General features: G+C 41.5%; 1 protein-coding gene across 1 annotated transcript in view; it reads left to right on the forward strand.

Moving 5' to 3' along the window:
• pkd1l2a (polycystic kidney disease 1 like 2a) overlaps positions 1-19,807 on the forward strand; it is a 93,100-nt gene that overhangs the window by 64,740 nt on the left and 8,553 nt on the right. The window contains exons 27-32 of the mRNA XM_069899441.1: positions 3,226-3,411; positions 7,958-8,285; positions 10,256-10,389; positions 15,074-15,201; positions 16,335-16,495; positions 17,580-17,790. Coding sequence (XP_069755542.1) covers positions 3,226-3,411; positions 7,958-8,285; positions 10,256-10,389; positions 15,074-15,201; positions 16,335-16,495; positions 17,580-17,790 — 1,148 coding nt within the window. The remainder of the gene's footprint in view (positions 1-3,225; positions 3,412-7,957; positions 8,286-10,255; positions 10,390-15,073; positions 15,202-16,334; positions 16,496-17,579; positions 17,791-19,807) is intronic.

The raw sequence follows: 19,807 nt of genomic DNA on the forward strand, positions 1-19,807 counted from the left end.
ATTTAATATTTTAATGTAAAACAAAATTTAGACATAGAGCATGGTAACAGGCCATTTCGGCCCATGAGTCCGTGCTGCCCAATTTGCAACCAATTAACCTACGCTCCTGGTGTGTTTCGAACAGTAGAGGAAACTGGAGCCCCTGGGAAAAACCCACACATATGTGGAGAGACTATCAGCAGTTTATTCTCCTGAGGAATGAAGGACTCAGACTTTTCTTTAATCACTTCCCTTGATTCGATTCACAGACCTGTGGGAAGTCGATGTCACCTCCGCAGAGGACCCAGGTGCTCCCCAAACATACAAAGACATAGGCTTAAATTCTCCAACACTATCTTACCTTAACCACTCTCAAAACAATCACCTCCTAGACAACTGGCATTATTTAATTTTCTGTAACAATTTTTTTTTAAATTGCCTTTTTTAAAAATCTTTCTGATCTGCTGTCAGTTGATACACCCATCATTTTGCCTGCTGTCTGATGCCTGACCCTAACTTTATCCCCATATTCAGAGCCAGAACCATTAGGAGAAATTTTGGGTGGCAGTTATCGTAGTAGTGAGCTTGACACGATTACAGTGCCAGTGAACAGGGTTCAATTCAGGTGCTGTCTGTAAGGAGTATGTGCGTTCTCCCCATGTCTGTGTGGGTTTTCTCTGGGTGCTCCGGTTTCCTCCCACCCTTCAAAATGTTAGAAGGTTGTAGGTTAATTGGTGTATTTGGGCCACACAAGGTCATGGACTGGAAGGGCCTATAACTGTGCTGTATGTCTAAATTTAATTTAAATCTTAATTTAATTAAAAATTTAAATTTAAATCAGCAATCTGGAGTCTAGAACAACTTTGTCATCATTCAGTTGCTATTAAAACTTCCAGCAAAATGTCAGCCCTGATATCATGAAGTAAAATGATTTTAATATTTATTGCTGTGTTAACATTTTCTCCGGTGAAGATTCTCACCACAGCAAATGTTGCTTTAACTGACTGAGAGAAAATATTAAGATCCTGGATTAAAAAGCTGTAAATGTTAAACAATCTTTCAATGAAGCCAAGAATTGTTAAGAGAAGATAATTGCATTTCAAAAGACCAGACTCATTTGCTCATTTTCTTAGCAAAATAGTATTGTTCCTTGTCATTTCATATTACATTTTGGCACGGTTGATGGAGCGGCTAGCGCAACACCCTTATAGCACCAGCGATTGGGACCAGGGTTCAAATCCCATGTTGTTTGTACGCTCTCCCCATGTCAGCATGGGTTTTCCTCAGGTTTCCTCTCACCATTGAAAATGGGGGGTGTTGATTGGGTGTAAATTGGGTAGCACGGACTCATGGGGCAAAATGGCCTGTTACCGTGCTGTACGTCTAAATAAATTAAATTTCATTAAGGCCACAGGGAACTGCTGAACATCTGAATTTAGTGGACCTCCTATTTTGCTAATTTCTAACTGACTAATTTCTCCAAGGAAGCAGTCTTTAAACGGTTCTTTTGCTTCTTTTAAATGCGTTTAAGTCTCTCTGATAAAGTTATGGTAGTTTCAAAAGTGACATTGATGAATTGAACATCTATGTAAATGCACATGTTTATCAGATATGAGCTGTCACGAGACTAAAATGATCATACAAGAGTCATAACTGTGGAAAGTTAGACTACAGTATTAAATTACCAGTAATTGACATTTGTTCATGTACTCATTTGGCCAAGCATTAGAAAACAATGACCTGCTGTTACACTGACATAAAATATTCCTGATGAAGGGCTCAAGCCCAAAACGTTGGTGATGTATCTTCATCTTTGCTACATAAAAGCACTGTTTGACCTGCTGAGTTTCCTCCAGCATTTGTATGGTTTTCATTTAGAATTTTCCCGTTTATCATTTAAGAAAGATAGGTCACAAATACAAGACCAGATCTACATATTGCCATATTGAAAGCTGGATATTCTCTATTCATCTAAATCAGGGGTGTCAAACTCAAATTCACGGAGGGCCAAAATTAAAAACTTGGACTAAGTCGAGGGCCGAACTAAATATTTATTGAAAATTTTCAACAACATCTGCATGTTTTCTCTTCTTTCAACATATGTAATGTTAAACTTTAGGATATAACTTTAGGAGGATAATGTTACAGGTCAGGAGTAGGTAGCTCAAGTTCACCCTTTGCTTGACCTGAGGGAAACCTATTTGGTCCCTGTGGAGATGTAGTCAGCATTCACAGGCTGTGTCCATTTTGGCCTGCATCAGGACTCAGCATTTCCTGCTCACTCCTCAGGCTCTAGGCCTCTATTCACCCTCGACCCACCATCCCTCTACCTGACCAGTCCTTTACCCAACCTCTACTCACCCCTCACTCCACTCGCTCTGCCTCTACCCACCCCATCCTATACACGCCCCTCTACTGCCTCTCCCCTCAACCTGTTCCTCCCTCTACCTGTCTCTCACCCTCTAATCACCCCCTCCCCTACTCGCCCTGCCCCTCCCCTTTTACCTCTTCCCTATCCACCCCTCCTTCTACTCATCCCTCCCTCTAACTGCCCCTCGCACCACCATAACTTCCCCTGCCCATTACTCCTCACCTACACCCTCTGCCCACCCCTGCTGACCCACCCACTCAGGCCCAGCGCGCCGCCGATCAGCCTTTGCGGACAGCCACCACCTCTCTCTTCACGTGCAGGGCCGAACCAGCCGTCCCTGGGGTCCGCCCGGGTGCAAGCGCTGAAGGCCGTGGCGACCGGGAGAAGCGTGCTCGCGCTGTGGAAGGGCCGTCCGGTGCCAGTCGCGCGGGGCTCGCGCTGCCCGGGGGCCATGCGCAGCCTGCCACGCCCGTCGCGCCGACAGGAAATCACAGGCGCTCGCCCATCCGCCGCACCGCTCGACAGGGTGGAGAAGTGACTGGTTGCGCGGGGACCCTTCCAACCGGCTTGCCGGCCGATGACATCGACAGACTTCTCGTGTTACAATTTCTCGTGTTACAATGGGGAAGGATGTGCAATGAAGGGGGAGGATGGTGGGGGTGACATTACCAAAAAACAGCATCGGCTCTCGCTGCAGGGCGGGCCACCTCTAATACATTTTTGAAATGATCTTGCGGGCCAAATATAATTATATCTTGGCCCGCGGGCCAGAGTTTGACATGTGTGATCTAAATGATCTTCAATCCTTTTTCATAAACTGTTGCTGAATGGATTTTTTCATTTGAAAACCTGACATGAAATGTTGTTTATTGCAGCCTATTTAGGATTTTTGTGGATGTTACTCTTGGTTGCTTATGGACAGCGCGATCCAAATTCCTATTACCTGAATAAAGCTATTGGAAACAGCTTTACCAGTGGACTTGATGACATCTTAAGTTATAATGATTTTTTCAAGTGGGCTAACAGTACATTTATCTCAAACTTGTTTGGCTTCTACCCAGGTGAGTTAGATTATAATCTCTTCCTAGGCATGAATAAATTCCCAAATAATTCAGAAAACGCTGGAAATACTCAGCAAACACTCAGCCTGTGGAGAACGTTCAGGATGTCAATCTTTGACCAGAACTGATCCTACCTCTTGGGCCCAGGAAGGAAGGCAGTAGATCTGTTTACATTGATCATCAATCAACGTGATGAGTGTAAAAAAATATTTATGGCTCTTTGTCTCATCCATCACTAAACTGAGTGCTGGCAAATTTTAATGTTTCTATATTTAGACGTACTGCCTTTCCAGCCCATGTGCCCGTGCTGGCTAAATACTTCAATTAACCTACAACCCCTGTACATTTTGAAGGGTGGGAGGAAAGTGGAGCACTCAGAGGAAAACCTACACAGAACGTGCAAACTCCTTACAGACAGCATCGGATTCGAACCCTGGATGCTGGTGCTGTAATAGTGTTAAGCTAACTGCTTTGCTCACCGTGCTGCAGAACTGTTACTCAGTGGATTTATTTTTAGCCAGCCTCATTGAAGGCAATGAGTTAGCCAGGGGAGAGTCTTCAGCCAGGAATGATTAGCTTTTCTACTGCTGGGATAGAAATCCAGAAAGTTATAGCATGGCAAGTTCGGGTTGCGGTAGGAGAGGAGAGAATGACCCAAGAGTTGGGGATAGTACAAGGGCAGAAATAGGAGAATAGTGGTACATGGTGATCGTGCAGAATCTGATCGCAGGAGCACGGTTGTAGATGGGTAGCTGTACAGTCCAAACATGGGCAGAGTCCAGTTAAAGGTAAGGGACTTGGAGAAGTCTTTCTGACTTTTTTGGACTACAGGATTGCAGGAAATGCAGCTGTAGAACATTACAGCACAGTACAGGCCCTTCAGAGCACAATGTTGTGCTTGTCATTACATACCTACCACAAAAAAACAAAACCCACCCTACCCCATAAACCTCAATTTTTCTTTCATCCTGTCTAACAGTCTCTTAAATACCCCAATTGTTCCAGCCTCCACCACCACCCTTGGAAATGCATTCAATGCACCAACAAGTCTCTGAGTAAAAAAAAATTAACATTGATGTCTCCCCGAAACTCTCCTCCCTTCACTTTGTATAGCTGTCCTCTGGTGTTTGGTACTCCTGCCCTGGGAAAAAGATGCTGACTACCTTATCCATGCCACTCATGATCTTGTAGACCTCTACTAAGTCACCTCTCATCATTCTTCGCTCCAAAGGGAAAAGCCCTAGCTCTGCTAACCTTATCTCCTAAGACATGCATTCCAATCCAAGCAACATGCTAGTAAATCTCCTCTCCATACCTTCTACATCCTTCCTATAATGAGGTGACAAGAACTGAACATAGCAAGTGTTCACCTTGCTTCAATTTTCCTGAGGCTCGAGATACCCAATTTGTTGGGGTTCAACCATGAGGAATGATGCAGTAAAGTCTGCAGCCTCACTAAAATATTTCAATGACAGCACATCTCCCAATAATATCCTGTTTGCTGTACCTTGCCCCTTTCTTCATTATTAAGGGAGCTGTATGGGCTTAAGACAGGTTTTAACATCCAACTGATCCAAATCCAACCAATTTTATGGGGATTCAAATTCCCATTGCAATGTTCACTCTCTCAGCTGATTTCGATCCTCATATGCGTCAAAGCCCCCCCCCCCCCCCAACTCTCATCTGAAACAGACACTGCAAGGAATTCTGAAGCAAGATGAACCTATTCAATTTTTTTTAATCATAAAATTTGCAGATACTGGGGACAGTGTCAATATACAAAAGTGCTGGAGAAACTCTGCAGGTCATATCACATCCATAGGAAGTAAAGGGTAACCAGGATTTTGGGCCTGGGCCCTTCATCAGGAATAAGAAACAAACAGACAGAATTAAAAGGTGAGGGGAATGGGTAAGAGGAGAGTAGGGAGGAATGGGAAGGGGGAGGACCTCTTACCTGTTAGCCTTGTGCTCTTCCCTTTCCTCTCTCCTCTCCTCCTAGTTGCATCTAGGGGCAGAGGGGTCCAGGGAAGGTGTGTGAGAAATAGAGCAGATGTGGGTAAGAGCTGAGTAGAGAAGAAGCTACATTTTTTGAAGATGGAAGACTCCTCGAATGATCTGGACTGGAAAACCTCATCCTGGGAGCAGATGAGGAGAAGGAATGGAGAAAAATGCGCTGTGCCCTTTTAAATCCTTAAACAGGGACAGGGAGTGCAGAGGTGTGGTCAAGGTAACTGTGGGAATTGGTGGTTTTGTAGAAAATAGTGGTTTAAAAATATGATATAGTGAAAACATGGCTTTAAAGTGGTAAGAATTTCTTAATATTCACAGATGTAAAGAATTGAAAAAAGAGAGACAAAGGTATAAGAAAGAATACTGATTAGGCAAGATGTTGTCATGCTAGAAAGGATGGACATTCTTTTATGAATATTTTATTAATGATTTTTCCAAACTTAGACAGTGCCAATAATTCACAGTTACAACAATCACGTTCGTCAACATTTCTTAGACTGAGTCTGGCTTTATTCCCTCATCCCCACCCCCCACCCACAACACAAAATACAAAAAAAGAGCACATTAACCATTTAAATAAAGAAACTTAATTTACATGAAAAAGCAAAAACACTCATTTAACACAAAAACAACATGACACCACTGACCGAGGACAAAGAACAAATTAAAATAAACAAAAAGAAAAGAAAACCACATTGAAAGGATGCACATTCTTGAAGAAATTTTGAACTTGAGAAAAATGTGGAGAATTTTGACATTTAGGTAAAATTTGAACAGATACATTAATGGGGGTGGTATCGAGGGATATGGTCCAGGTGCAGGTCAGTGGGACAGGCAGAAAAATACTTCAGCACAGCCGAGAAAGTCTAAAGGGCCTGTTTCTGTGCTGTGTAGTTTTCTCTGGCTCCTACATTTAGCTGGGAATGGGAAGCAGCGAGTGTATGATCAAGCTATTGGCTGCATTCATTTGGCCTCCAAACATTGAGAGGGAGGTAAAGGAGCAGAAATATTTAAGAACTGTATGGTGCTGACACTGTGGAACTCCAATAACAAACATATGGATTGGTTAACATCAGAGGAATAGAAGGGAGATATTTTTGAAATGTACACAGGAGAATTTCCTTGACCTGCACTTTCCACTCCCATAACTAGGAAGGAGAAAATGCAGGATGTGCTCTGGGGGGGACGAGGTAGATGGATGAAGTGTCCCTGGAATAACACTGGGTGAGAAGAATCATCATTTAACGTTGAGATTAGATTGGGAAACAACAATGTGAAGTCGAACTTCTAAATAGAAGAATGCTAGCTTCAATGAGATTAGGAGTCGAGCAGGGTATAAAGGAACCAGAAATTGACAGGAAAAATGTCCAAAAATTCAATGGGTAATTTTTAATGAAATCCTAAGTGATCTGGCTACATATTCTTGCCTACTCGTGGTAACCATTTGTTTCCGTGTTTTCCATAACTGATCTATCTCTGACAAAACTATTCAAACATGATCCTTCCATTACCCTTTGCTCAACTCTATTTTTTTGGCCATGACCCCCCTCGCAGACTCTGCTCAAAGTTTATGGGCCCCGTTTCCCTGCGAGGCAGACATCTTATTTTTCCCATACTTTTTTCCTACATAAAAAAAAAACATTATTTATGTTATGTGAGGTGAAAATAAAACAAGGTTTTTACTTAAACATGCTGTGGCCCCCTGGGTAGGGGTATGTAGGGCCCTTGTTGAGGATGGTTAATCTGGAGACTCGCATTCCTCTGAGAAAAGCCAAATTGCCCCATGTCTGAATTAGATGAACCAAATCTTACTTTTAAATGGTGACCTCAAGTTCTAAATTTTCCATCAGAAAATAAACACCCTGTCCACATCCATCCTACCAAGACCCATCAGTATCTTGGTTGTTCCAATCAAGCCCCCTCACACTCTCTTAAAGTCCAGTGATACAAGTCTAACCCATCCAAGATTTCCTCAAATAATAATCCACCCATTTAATAAGCAGTCTCATAACCCACTGAACTGCTTCCAGTTCATCTACATCCATGCTTCAATAAGGACACCAATGCTGTTCCTATGTAGTTTCCATAATGCTGTATCTAAATTATGTTTGATGTACCATCAATAATCACAAAAGGCTGGAGTTGTGAAACTCTCAGGTCTTTTGTTAACTAAAGACTGGAACAACCATCAACCTCATTGACTGATCAAAGCAAAAAAAGAGGGGGAAGCATGCAAAGGACTATGGGTAGGATTGGCCTTGGGAGACTTGTCCAGCCGGCAGCGGCCAATCAGGGCATAACAATGGTTTATCACAAGGTACAACCTCATTATTTCGTTATTTGATTTCTTAGCAATAAATGACATTATTCTGATAACTTTTCTTATTGTGTTTTACAAGCACAAGGATACTCCAATCCATCTTTATGAAGGAGCTCTGAAATCTCTCTCCATTTAGATACAAGCTTTTTAAAAAAAAAAAATTCTGTTCACCAAATAAATCCTGTACAAAGTTGAATATCTGTATCAAATTTTCAGGCTTTGTTACTGATGGGAATTCTAAGCTGGTTGGATCTGCCCGCATTCGACAACTCAGAATAAAGAAGAATAGTTGTCGCATAGCAGCTAAACTGAGGAGCTCTATTGGAGAATGTCACGGCCAGTATTCCTTGGATAATGAGGATATGTCTTTTTATGGTCTTCACTGGAATATGACTGCAACTCAGAATTCCTCAGACTTGGATTACATCTGGCAATACCAAAGCCAAAGTGAATTGCGTAGTTATCCCATCTGGGGCAAGCTCGGCATGTACAGAGGTGGAGGCTATATTGCAGAGTTGGGTACATATGCAAAGGACGCTCACAGGTAACAAATTACTTTGAATATTCAAAGTGTCATCTATTTTACAAAGCTAATGTGTTCATTGTGTGAACAAGTAATAAAGACTTCCAACTTGTTTCCTTGTATCCAAATAGTCAAGGGTTATGGGGAGAAGGCAAGGGAGTGGGGCTGTGTGGGAGAATGGACCATGATGATCACACTGCTCCTATATCTTATGGTTTTGGGGTCTGGTTTTATTGGCTGCATCCTGAAACAGGGAGGGATTTAAAGATATTTTGAAGATTTAATGAAGAGAATCAGGAGAAATTATATGGGTCAATATAAATGTCTTTAGAATTACTTTATCCCATCACGTGCTTCATTTACATTATTTTAAGCACCAAGGAGAGGCAAGCTAATCCCCCCCCTCCCCCAGGGCTGTGGACATAGTGGTCACGTTAGTGGGGGAAAGTGCAAATTTAAAACAATTTTGATATTTATACCTAAAAATCAGCATCAAGGCAGGTGCAAGTGAAGGCAATATTGACCAGAATCAATTATTCTCTGTGAAAAACAGCAAAAAAAATCTGATGACGCTCCATTCCAATTAATCACCTTTCCACCAATTTGCCCAATACATCTATGTTGAATGGGCATTTTCTTCTGGTGGACGTTGTATGAACGAAGCACTATTTCCTTTTCTCATGGGATTTTGAAAGAATTGACTTTCTTCTGGTTGAGGCCATCTGTACAATCAGATCCAAGCTGTTCAGAGTGAAAATGAAGGACTTCTATATGCAAAGAATGGTCGGAGTATGAAGCTCTCTACCGCATAAATAAACAATGCATTTCTGCCAAAGGATTATTAGCAGTTGTGCCCTGAGTTAGCAAAATTGTATCAAGCTTGGATTTTTTAATTTATATTTCAGTTAATGTTTACTGCACCACTCCCTTCCATGTCATGGTTCTAACCTTTATGTTTAAGGCACATGGGATGTTCCATTCGGAAAACATTTCAAATAAATATTTTCCATGTTATTGTTCTACTTGACACCTTGCACTCAACGATCATAAAGCTGAGGAGCTGATTGCAGACTTCAGAAGAGGGAATTCAGGAGGACACGAACCAGTCTTCATCAAGGGGTCGGCAGTGAAATGAGTTAAAGACTTCAAATTCCTGGTGTGTCAACGTCTCTGAAGGTCTGTTCTTGGGCCTCCATGCTGATGCAATCATGAAGAAGGCTCGCCAATGGCTATTCTTCAAGAAGAGTTTGAGCAGATTTGTCACAAAAGACTTGCAAATTTCTACAGGTGTACCATGGAGAGCATTCAGACAGGATGCATCACTGTCTGTTGTAGAGGTGCCTAAACACAGGACATGAAATAACTAGTTAGCATCATTATGGCATGGAAGGAGGTGGAGAGTTGTGAACTTAGCCAACATCAGCATCAGTCTCCACTCCATCGAGGACATCTACAAGAGACGGTGTCTTAAGAAAGCACCCTCTATCCTCAAGGACCTTCACCACCCAGGCTATGCCCTCTTCACACTGCTACCATTAGTAGTAGATACAGGCCCCTGAAGATAAATACCCACCGGCTCGAGGATAGCTCCTTCCTAACTGCCATCAGATTTCTGAATGGACAATGAATTGCAGACACTACCTCTCTTTCTCTTTTTGCAATAATTTATTTACTTTTAAATGAAATTCAGAACAATATTTAGACTATATTGGTGCTGCAAAATGTGACATGACAATAAATTCTGATTCATATTTTGCTCAGCCATTACACTATGGAGTGTTTGTTTTCCTCATTCTTGACTCGATCATCTCTCTTTTCTTAGTTCTGACACAGAGTAAGACATTAACCAGGGTGTTTTTCCAGTGATATTGATTAATCTATTTCTCAGTAACCTTTGCAAGGCCATTCAAAATATTGAGGGCAGGACAGTAACAGCTAGTGGTGTTATACGACAGATTCAATGCCATAATGTATTCTCCTTTATTCCACAGAATTCTGCAATATATTTTTGACAACAGCTGGCTGGACACCTACACAAGAGCCATCTTTGTGGAATTCACAGTCTATAATGCAAATGTGAATCTTTTCTGTATTGCCACATTAATATTGGAAAGTAATGCTATAGGTAAGAATAGATACTCAATGTTGTTGGCACCTGCACTACCAAATATCATTGTCAGGCTTGTTGAAAGAATTCTGCAGTGGGAATAGATCAACAACGTCTCCAACATTCTCCAGATGCATCTTCTAGATGTGGTCCAAGACACAAAAAGGAAAACTGTACCAGAAAGTTGAGATAGAAATAGTAAAGCATCATTAATGGGTCAGGCAACACGTGCAGTGAAACAAACAAAGTTCATGATTCAGGTTGACAGCATTGCAACAGATCTGAATTTTTTTTTTAAATGGCCTAGCGGTAAGCACAATGCCTTCATAGCGTCAGCGATCGGGGCAAGACCTGGTTTGAATTCTGCGCTGTATCTCAGGAGTTTGTACATTTTCCCCATGTCTGTGTGGGTTTTCTCCAGGGGTTCTGGTTTCATCTCACCCTTCGAAATGAACTGGTGGTGTAGGTTAATGGGGTGTAAATTGGACTCGTCAGGCTGAATTGGCCCATTACAAAGCTGTATGTCAAAACAAATTTTTAAATTAAAAAAAAACTCAGGAGGTCAAACAGCATTTATGGAAATATTACAGATTGAAACCCCTTCCTAAAGTCTTCATTTCTGATGAAGGGTCTTGAACCATAGAAATAGACCCCTTAGCCCTTCTTTTCTGTGCCAAACTATTATTCTGCACCCAGTCCATGTCTTTTCACACTCCTCCCATCCATATACCTGTCCAAGTTTTTCTCAAATGTTAAAATTGAGCCCACATTCACTACTTCAGATGGCACCTCATTCCACACTCTTACTACTCTCTGTGCAAAGAAATTCCCCCCTAATGTTTCCCCTAAACTCTATTCACCCTCAACCCATGTCCTCTGGTTTGTATCTCACCTAACCTCAGTGAAAAAAGCCTTGTGGCATTTACTCTATCTATACCCCTCTTAATTTTGCATACCTCTATCAAATCTCCCCTCATTATTCTACACTTCAGGGAATAAAGTCCTAACCTGTTTAACATTTCCCTGATCATCAAGTCCTAGAAACATCAAAGTAAATCTCTGTACGCTTTCAATTTTATTGATATCTTTCCTGTAAATGACTGAAGTTCCACCCAATGCTCTAAATTTAGCCTCATCATAACGTCCCAACTCCTATACTCAATACTTTGATATATGAAGGTCAATATGCCAAAAGCCCTCTTGGACTTGGACCTGAAACATTAACTGCTTCTCTTTCCACAAATGCTACCTGACCTGCTGAGTTTTTCCAACGTGATTTGTACTTGTATCAGAATGACAACATTAGCAGTTTTTTTTAATGGGGGGGGCTAATTTTTAGAAATACCACAGATTTTAAACAAATATACAACAAAGTGGTGAGGGGAGGAACAAGTTAAAAAATAGAGGCCCGTAAGAAGGTGAGGAAGCTTAAATATCAATGAATGTCTGTATTCGCAATAGTTATTTGGCAAAATGGCCCCCTTCGGGCATTGCTTAAAATATATAGGGTCTGCTTGTGAAGCAGCAGTTTGGTTAGTTTCTTCCATACTTCTCTCCTCCTGCCTGCACAAATAAAAATAAAAATATTTTATAATTTCAGTCCATGGCCGCCTTAAGTGTGCTGTGCCCCCCAGGGGGAGCTGTATGAGAATGTGATGGCTCGAGATAAAACAGGGGTGGGAGTGGTATTGGAGCAAAGCAACAAAGGACAGGTTCAGAAGAGATGTTAATGGAAACACCATAATTTATGCATCCACTAACATCAAGAAATGTGTTAGTAATAATTATAGTGGTCTGAAATTATTGAACTTGCTGCTGTGTTTGTAAGGCTGTAAACTGCCTTAAACAAAAGATGAAACTTCGTTTATTGGCCACACAGAATGGAGTTTGGAGGGGATGGTTGATGTGGTTAGAGGGCCCGTTTCCATGCTATGTCTCTTTCTGTCTTTAATTACCAAGGTCACCCAAACATAACAGTTAAGTTGCAGCATGCAGATGTTTTTGTTTGTACATGCTCAAATGCCGAGCTTCAAAACTTTGCCTGGTTCGCCAAACCACATGAGAGCAATGGCTTTACATTCTCAACAGGGGTCACAACACATTGAAGTAAAAGCCTTTCCTCTTTTCAGCTCGCGTAACAAATATTTTTTTCGTTTTTTATGCAGTCGGTAGAGAAGTACAGAAGAATCCAAATCTTGACTATTTCACAGGAAAGGTGGCCCATAAACTTTGAGCTGAGCCCTGGGTGGGTGGGTGGGCGCAGAGTCAAAAAAAGGTTGAGAATGTTTGCTCTTTAGGACCAAAGTCCTGTACAAGACAGAATGATCCTTGACCTCCTCGAGACTTCTACAACCTGCAATGCCTTTGACAAGCATCTCAAGCCATTGAAGAAGAGATTTTTGTACATCCCAAAAGGACCAGAGAGTGCAAACTGCAAAAAAAAAAAGACTAAAGGAAATCAGGGAGCCGAGCAACATCTGTGAAGGCAAAGAAATGGTTGAAGTTTCGGGTGAAGACTGTGAGTATGGAGGGAAGGTAGCCAGCATAAACAGGAGAGTGGGTGGGAGAGACTGAGGCTGTTATTGTCATTGACTTGTTAGTCAATAGAAGACTGATCTTCAAGCAAGACTCATAAGTTAAAGAAAATCAAAGAAAACCATTACTTGGATGTTTCCAGGACTTGACAATCAGGGAAAGATTAAACATGTTGATATTAATTTCAAATCATGAATAATATAGGACCAATGAGAGGGGTCTGACCTGAAATTGGAATATTCGTATTTTTGGGCTGCAGGCCACCCAAGTTGAAGATGAGGCACTGCTCGTCCAGGTTGCTCCTCCAGGTGGCAGTGGAGAGGGCCAAGGGGAAAGGGTCGGAGTGGGAGTGGGAAGACGAGTTAAAATGAAATGCATCCTGATAGTGCCCAGGCCGTTTAAAATGTGAGCACTTTCTTAAATCCCTATACCAATGTGGTTAGAACAGCATAAATTTTTGTTTGGCGAAAGCCCTCTTCGGACTCTGCTCTAAGTTTTTGAGCCCCATACACTGTGAGGCAGTCAAGTTTAGTTGGTTTCTTCCGTATTTCTCTCCTACTAACTACATTTTTAAAAAACATGATTTCAATCCATGATCCCCTCTTGAAAGTGCTGTGGCCCCCATGAGAATGGCTGGTTTAAAAGATCCAGTGGGTTAGAGATTGAACACCTGGGAAATACAAGCTCCTTGGTCTGGTGGCTGGGTCTTTCGTTTTATTGAAGTCAATGAGAGAAGCTGGAGGCAACAGTTTCATTGAGTCACTTATTATACAACCACAAAGGAGTTGCTCTGCAACTTGGGTTGGGATTGAAGTTGCAGCAAATAAATCATTTGGCTTTTTCTCACTTACTGCTCGAGGGCAATTCCAACATGAAACTAGTTAGATTTGAACCAGAAAATATTACAGCACAGAAAGCAGACCCTTCGGTCCTTCAAATCTGTGCTGAAATATCATTCTGCCTAGTCTCACTGATCTACACCCCTCCAATCCATGACCTGTCCAAATTTTTCTTAAATGTTAAGATTGAGCCCATGTTCACCATTTCAAGTTGGCATTTCGCTTCACACTCTCACTACTCTCTGTGTGAAGAAGTTCCCCCAAATGATATCCCTTTCTCAGTGGAAAAAGCCTACTTGCATTTACTCTATCTTTGTCCATCATTATTTTGTATACTATATCCATCTACTTTAAAGTTGGCCAATCAAGACCAGGGTTAACCAGGATATTGTTGCTGGGTTTGGGGAACTTGTCTGATGAGGCTTTTCTCTTTGGAGTGAAGAAAGGATGAGAGGTAACTTAACAGATTATGAGAGGCATAGATACAGTGGAGAGTCAGCACATTTTTCTGGGGGCAAGAGTAGTAAACACCAATGGACATCAGAACAAGGTGCAGGAAGGAAATTTTAGGGGAGATGCTGGGATAAGTTTTTTTACACAGAGAGTAGTGGGTGCCTGGAATGCTAGTGGAGGCTGGAACAATAGGGACATTTAAAAGACTCAGACAGGCATATGGCTCCAAGAAAAATAGAGTTATGGGGTGAGAGAGGAAAGATTTAGTTTTTTGAGTAGGTTTATTTAGACTTCCACAACATTGAGGGTCGAAGAGCCTGCACGGTGCTGTAATGTTCTATGTTCTAAAGGACTGGGTTTGGCTTGCTTTAGCATATGGAGGGAAGGATGGGCAGGGGTGCTACACACAACATCAGTTGTCTAGTCCCTGCTATACCTTGCTGGTGTTTGCAGCTCTGAACATGAAAACATGACCATCTATAGATTTTGTATGTTGAGGGCCCCTGCCTTTAGTACAAAGCAATTCTGTAAACTGAGATAGACTTGGAATACCTTCTGCTCTCCTGCAATGGACACTAAGAAACATACATTTCTTGTTAAACAAGGGCAGCACGGTTGGCACAATGCTTTTACAAAGGCAGCGATCAGGACCAGGTTACGAATCCCATGCTGTCTGTAAGGAGTTTGTAGATTCTCCCTGGATCAGCTTGGGTTTTCCTCAAGGGCTCTGGTTTCCTCCCACCGTTCAAAAATACTGATGGCGTAGGTTAATTGGGTGTAAGTTGGACGACACGGACTCGTGGGCTGAAATGGGCTGTTACCGTGCTGCATGTCTAAATTTAATTTAAATTCAATGTCCCAATGTCTATTTGTAGGGGCCTTCTTTACACATGCTGATCTTCAGAGTATCCGTCTCTACCAGTACACCGACAGGCTACACATTTTTGTTGTGGCCGCTGAAGTGGCCTACTTCCTCTTCCTCATCTATTACATGGTGATTCAAGTAAGTCTACAAAGCTAAACATGATCTGGAACTGGACAAAAGCGAAATGACCAGAATTTAGAGATGCTAGAAAATAAGTATCACCATCAGGGAGGATTTTGTCCTGTCCATCACAGACACAACACTTGATTTTTGGTGATAATCAGTCTGAAGACGCAAAGATTGAGAGACACTCGGGAACATTTGTATTTTCAAGGAAATACTTTTACCTTCCCTTTCCTGTGATGAGCAACAGGATACAGCATGATGGGTCGGAGCGATTGAGCTTTTTAAGGTTGTCATTCATTTCACTGTAGTGAAACATGGAAGTCTGCAGTCACTGTGCTTGTATTAAAAACAAAAATGCTGGAGGAAGTCAGCAAGTCTTGCAGCTTCCATTGGAAGTAAAGATCTATTACCAATATTTCTGGCTCCCATTGGGGTCTCCTCTACATCAGAGAGACTGGGCGCAGACTGGGGCATCACTTCGATGAGCACCTCAGCTCTCTCCCTGCATTAGCAGGGATCTCCCAGTGGGCACCTATTTCATTTCCCCACCCTATTTCCTTGATGAGATGTATGATAGTACAGGATACTATCACCAATGTATCTATTTACATATAGCGATAGTGATTGGCTGAGAGCCATAGCCACGCCCACTGACAGGTCAACGACCCCTGCTTCTCCAGTCTCTCCACATATCTGGTGCATGGGCTACCAACACTACTGGTGTGTCCACATTCATAAGGGACAGATTCTGTGTTTGTGAAATGCTAGGCAGCAAAACAAGAACAAGAGGTGTTAACTTTTCCACTCAAGAAATGGGTGATAGGGCAAGAACATGAACAATGTTCTGGTGTCACATTTCTCAGTCTTTTACCTGTGACGTCTGAACAGTGTTCCTCCTTTTCTGGGAACAGTTGGAAATCTTTGTTTCCCTTCCAATACTCCACCACTCCCACTCCATTGGCACACCAAACACTGGGCCACATAGAGATTAAACTCATAATGTGACAGCTTGAGTTACACTATAATTAAACCATCTTAAATATTTTATCTCTTTGCAAATGCTGACTGAACTTTCAGTATTTTCTACTCTAATGTCAGATCTTATGCACAGCTAAATCCTTTCTTTTTGATTAAATCTTTCGCAGGGCAAACTATTGAAGGAACAGAAATGGAAATATTTCCAGAGTAAATGGAATCTTCTGGAAGCAGCCATTATTATGATCAGCTGGAGCGCACTCTCTATATTCATAAAGAGAACAATTCTCGGAAAACGAGACATTGAATATTATCACAATCACAGAACGGGGTATTTTCTGGATCATCATTTATATTTTTTTTTAAAGAGCACAACATTAATTGCTGTTTTATTTATGCATTCAGGATGTGATCTCCAAATTTCAATTATCGACTGTTTTTTTAAAAAAACTGTAACTTCCAAAATAATACATGCCTTTTGAATATTACAATTGTCCCTGCTTCCTCTGGCAGCTCGTTCCATAAACCCCCCCACCCCCAGCCCCTCGCAACCTCTGTGTGAAGAAGGGGCCCCTCAGGTCCCTTTTAATCTTTCCCACTGATAACGACCTGTGGATATTAATATAAAATCAGGTGAATGGACAAAAATAAAGCTGTGGTAAATGATTGCAGATTTACTCTTTTATAAAAACAAATAGTTACTGCTAAAGAATGTCAATACTGGAACATATGGAGCATGACTCATTTGCTGATGTTCCATCCATGTGAGCATATGGTAGTTATAAATCAAATTTCTCATTCCTCTTTTACTTTTGGCAAATATATATCTTCATTCAATTTCTCTCAAAACCTGCTTTATTTTCTACTATTATGTCAGTACTAATAATTATTGAATTTCTCTGCGGAAGAGGACAGTGAGTGAAATAAGTGCCTACAGAGCAAAAATCTCCTAAATTGATAGTGGTGATGCACCACTGTTCCTTGATTACTGGCACTGTCTATATGTTTGATTCATATGTATGGCTGGCCCACCTTCCCTCAGTGACCCCTGGAATCCTCTAATAAAGACAGCTAAGCCAAGAGCCTCCCTCAGAACGAGTCCTGGTATCGGGCCAGAACAGGAGCATGGTCCAAGTCTTCTGGTATTGAAAGCCTGTCATCCAGCAACTCCAGCCTTTGGGTAATTATTGATAGTGTATCACTAATAACAAGCAGAACGACTTACTGAGCACCAAGAGAAATGTTTACAGTAAAAGTCTTATGAACTTAAGAAAACTTTAATAAGCCTGAACTCAAAATGACATCATTACCTAAAACTGTCTCTGACATCATGAAAGTTGTCAAAGGGCATTTCCATTGGTGTGGATTGTTAGTGAGGAGATACTTAAATCTCTGTTTTATTGTGTTTGTTACAGGTTTGTAAGCTTCTATGAGACTGCTATGGCAGATGCAGTAATGGGTTATTTAATTGCCTTCCTGGTTCTCCTGGCAACTATCAAGTTATGGCATCTGTTGCGTCTAAACCCTAAGCTCAATATGATTACATCTACATTAAGAAAGGCATGGGGTGACATCTCAGGCTTCCTCTCTGTCATTTTGATCATGTTCCTGGCCTATTCTATTGCAGTAAGTAGTTTGATATTCTAGCCAGAATAATAAAATACTTCACGATTAGTGAGGCAGTTAGCACTAGTAACTCTGGTTCGAATCCGACACTGTCTGTAAGGAGTTGTACATCTCCCCGTGACTGCGTGTGTTTTCCACAGGTGTTTCAGTTTACTCTAACCCTCAAAAATATTTGGGGTTTTTAGTTAATTTGGGTGCAATTGGATGGGACAGGTTTAAATCAGCTTCAATAAAAACAATTAAAAAGTTAAAATATGTACTTCAGAATTGCAGAACCAAGTTCAACTTACGTTGGTGGAGCAGACCAACATAGCATTAATTTATTTTTAGACATAACATGATGACAGGCCTTTCTGGCCCATAAGCCCGTGCTGCCCCAATTAACCTGCAAACCTGGTACATTTTGAATTGTGGATAGAACCCAGAGCAAACCCACGCAGACACGGGGAGAGCGTACAAACTCTTGTCAGACAGCGCTGGATTCGAACCTGGGTCATTGCCACTGCAAAAGCACTACACTAACCTCTATTTTCTGGAGATAGAGATTATTCTAGATTTGTATTTTTCATTGAGTGAGATGTATTCAGTGAGATTTGAATTTATTGTATAATTGCCATTCATGGCCCTACTGGTAATATTTTTCCGGAGATTCTTTTTGGGCTGAACTTTTATCTTTCAACCTCAACTTCTGGAAAACATCTAGGCAAATCTGGAAGTACATTATTTTTCTGGAACTTTGAAGTTAGGAGCAAAATTCTTTAGCAGCAATCACACCAGATGTGGGTTTTACTGCTTTGAAAGATATTTTAAAAGCTGCAAATACGAGCCAACAGCCAGTAAAGATTATTTGAAACACATCTGCAAATAGTTGATCATTTCTCTGAATAGAAATTATTTTCTATTCAAAGAAAGTTACCTCATGAGTTCCACTCTGCAAGTTAAAGGGAAGACACTACCTTGTATTGAGTTTTAATATGGCTGATTTGCTTCCAGCATTCTGTTTGATGTATACTGCCAACATACTTCTGGGTGGGGGGGATTTAGTTTTGCATATACTAAAGTTTTTTTTTCAAATGGTGGTGGCTGTAACTTATACCATAAATGTGGTATTATCCACAAAATTCTGAAGGTTCTTAATTCATACTTCAATAAAGATAACAACTCAAAATATAATTAGTGTACTCACACAAAGCTTTAAAAAATTGTAATGTGGCCTATTTCCATCCTGTTCTTCCCTTCAATGGATTTTCTATGACTGTTCCCTTCCCTTTCTGGAGTTCTCTATCCCGGAAATAGATTAGCAACAAGTTCAAACACCTATAATTATCTTCACCATTCTCCCTCCCATTATCTCCATCTCTGATTTTTGGCTGTCCATCCCATAAGATGCTGATGGTTCCTTTCAGTCAGTTTGTGGGGTTTAATATGAGGATATCCCACTCCTCAGAAAGGAACAGCGTGTGTGTGAATGGATTTTAGGTGTGTAGGGGGTTGCACAGGTTCAGACCCACCTTCTCGACATCCCCTCCTGGATCCAGTGGCATGGTGAGGTCCAAGATGCCTGAGGGAGGTTCTGTTGCAGTGAAGGGCCAGACCAAGTTTCGATGCAAGGGGTGCCCTTTCCACGCTTCACGGCACGTCTTTGCTAGATGGCCGTTGACCCTTCAAGAGGGTTTGTTCGCCATTTGACAGGTCTTGTTTTTCATCCTGCAGGGTGTCTTGCCACCCTCTGCATCAGGCACGCCTGGTGGGGAAGCCGGTTTAGTTGCAAACCACCTGACCATGTGTCAGGTAATACTGGGTTACATGGTACCAGTACCACTCAGACGAGTGACCCAACTTGATTTAGTTAAAAAGTACATTCTACATGTAGTATTGTCACGTAATTAGATTGTACATACGTGAAATTCTTTAACTTCTGTCTACCATAAGGTTGACAGAGAGTCACCACTTTGTCCAGCACCCCTCACAGCAACCCAGAGCACCTGGTGTTCCAAGCCAGTCTCCCCTCCAAGCA

The sequence above is a fragment of the Narcine bancroftii genome, chromosome 10, assembly GCF_036971445.1.
Source record: "Narcine bancroftii isolate sNarBan1 chromosome 10, sNarBan1.hap1, whole genome shotgun sequence".
In the NCBI taxonomy this organism is placed as follows: Eukaryota; Metazoa; Chordata; class Chondrichthyes; order Torpediniformes; family Narcinidae; genus Narcine; species Narcine bancroftii.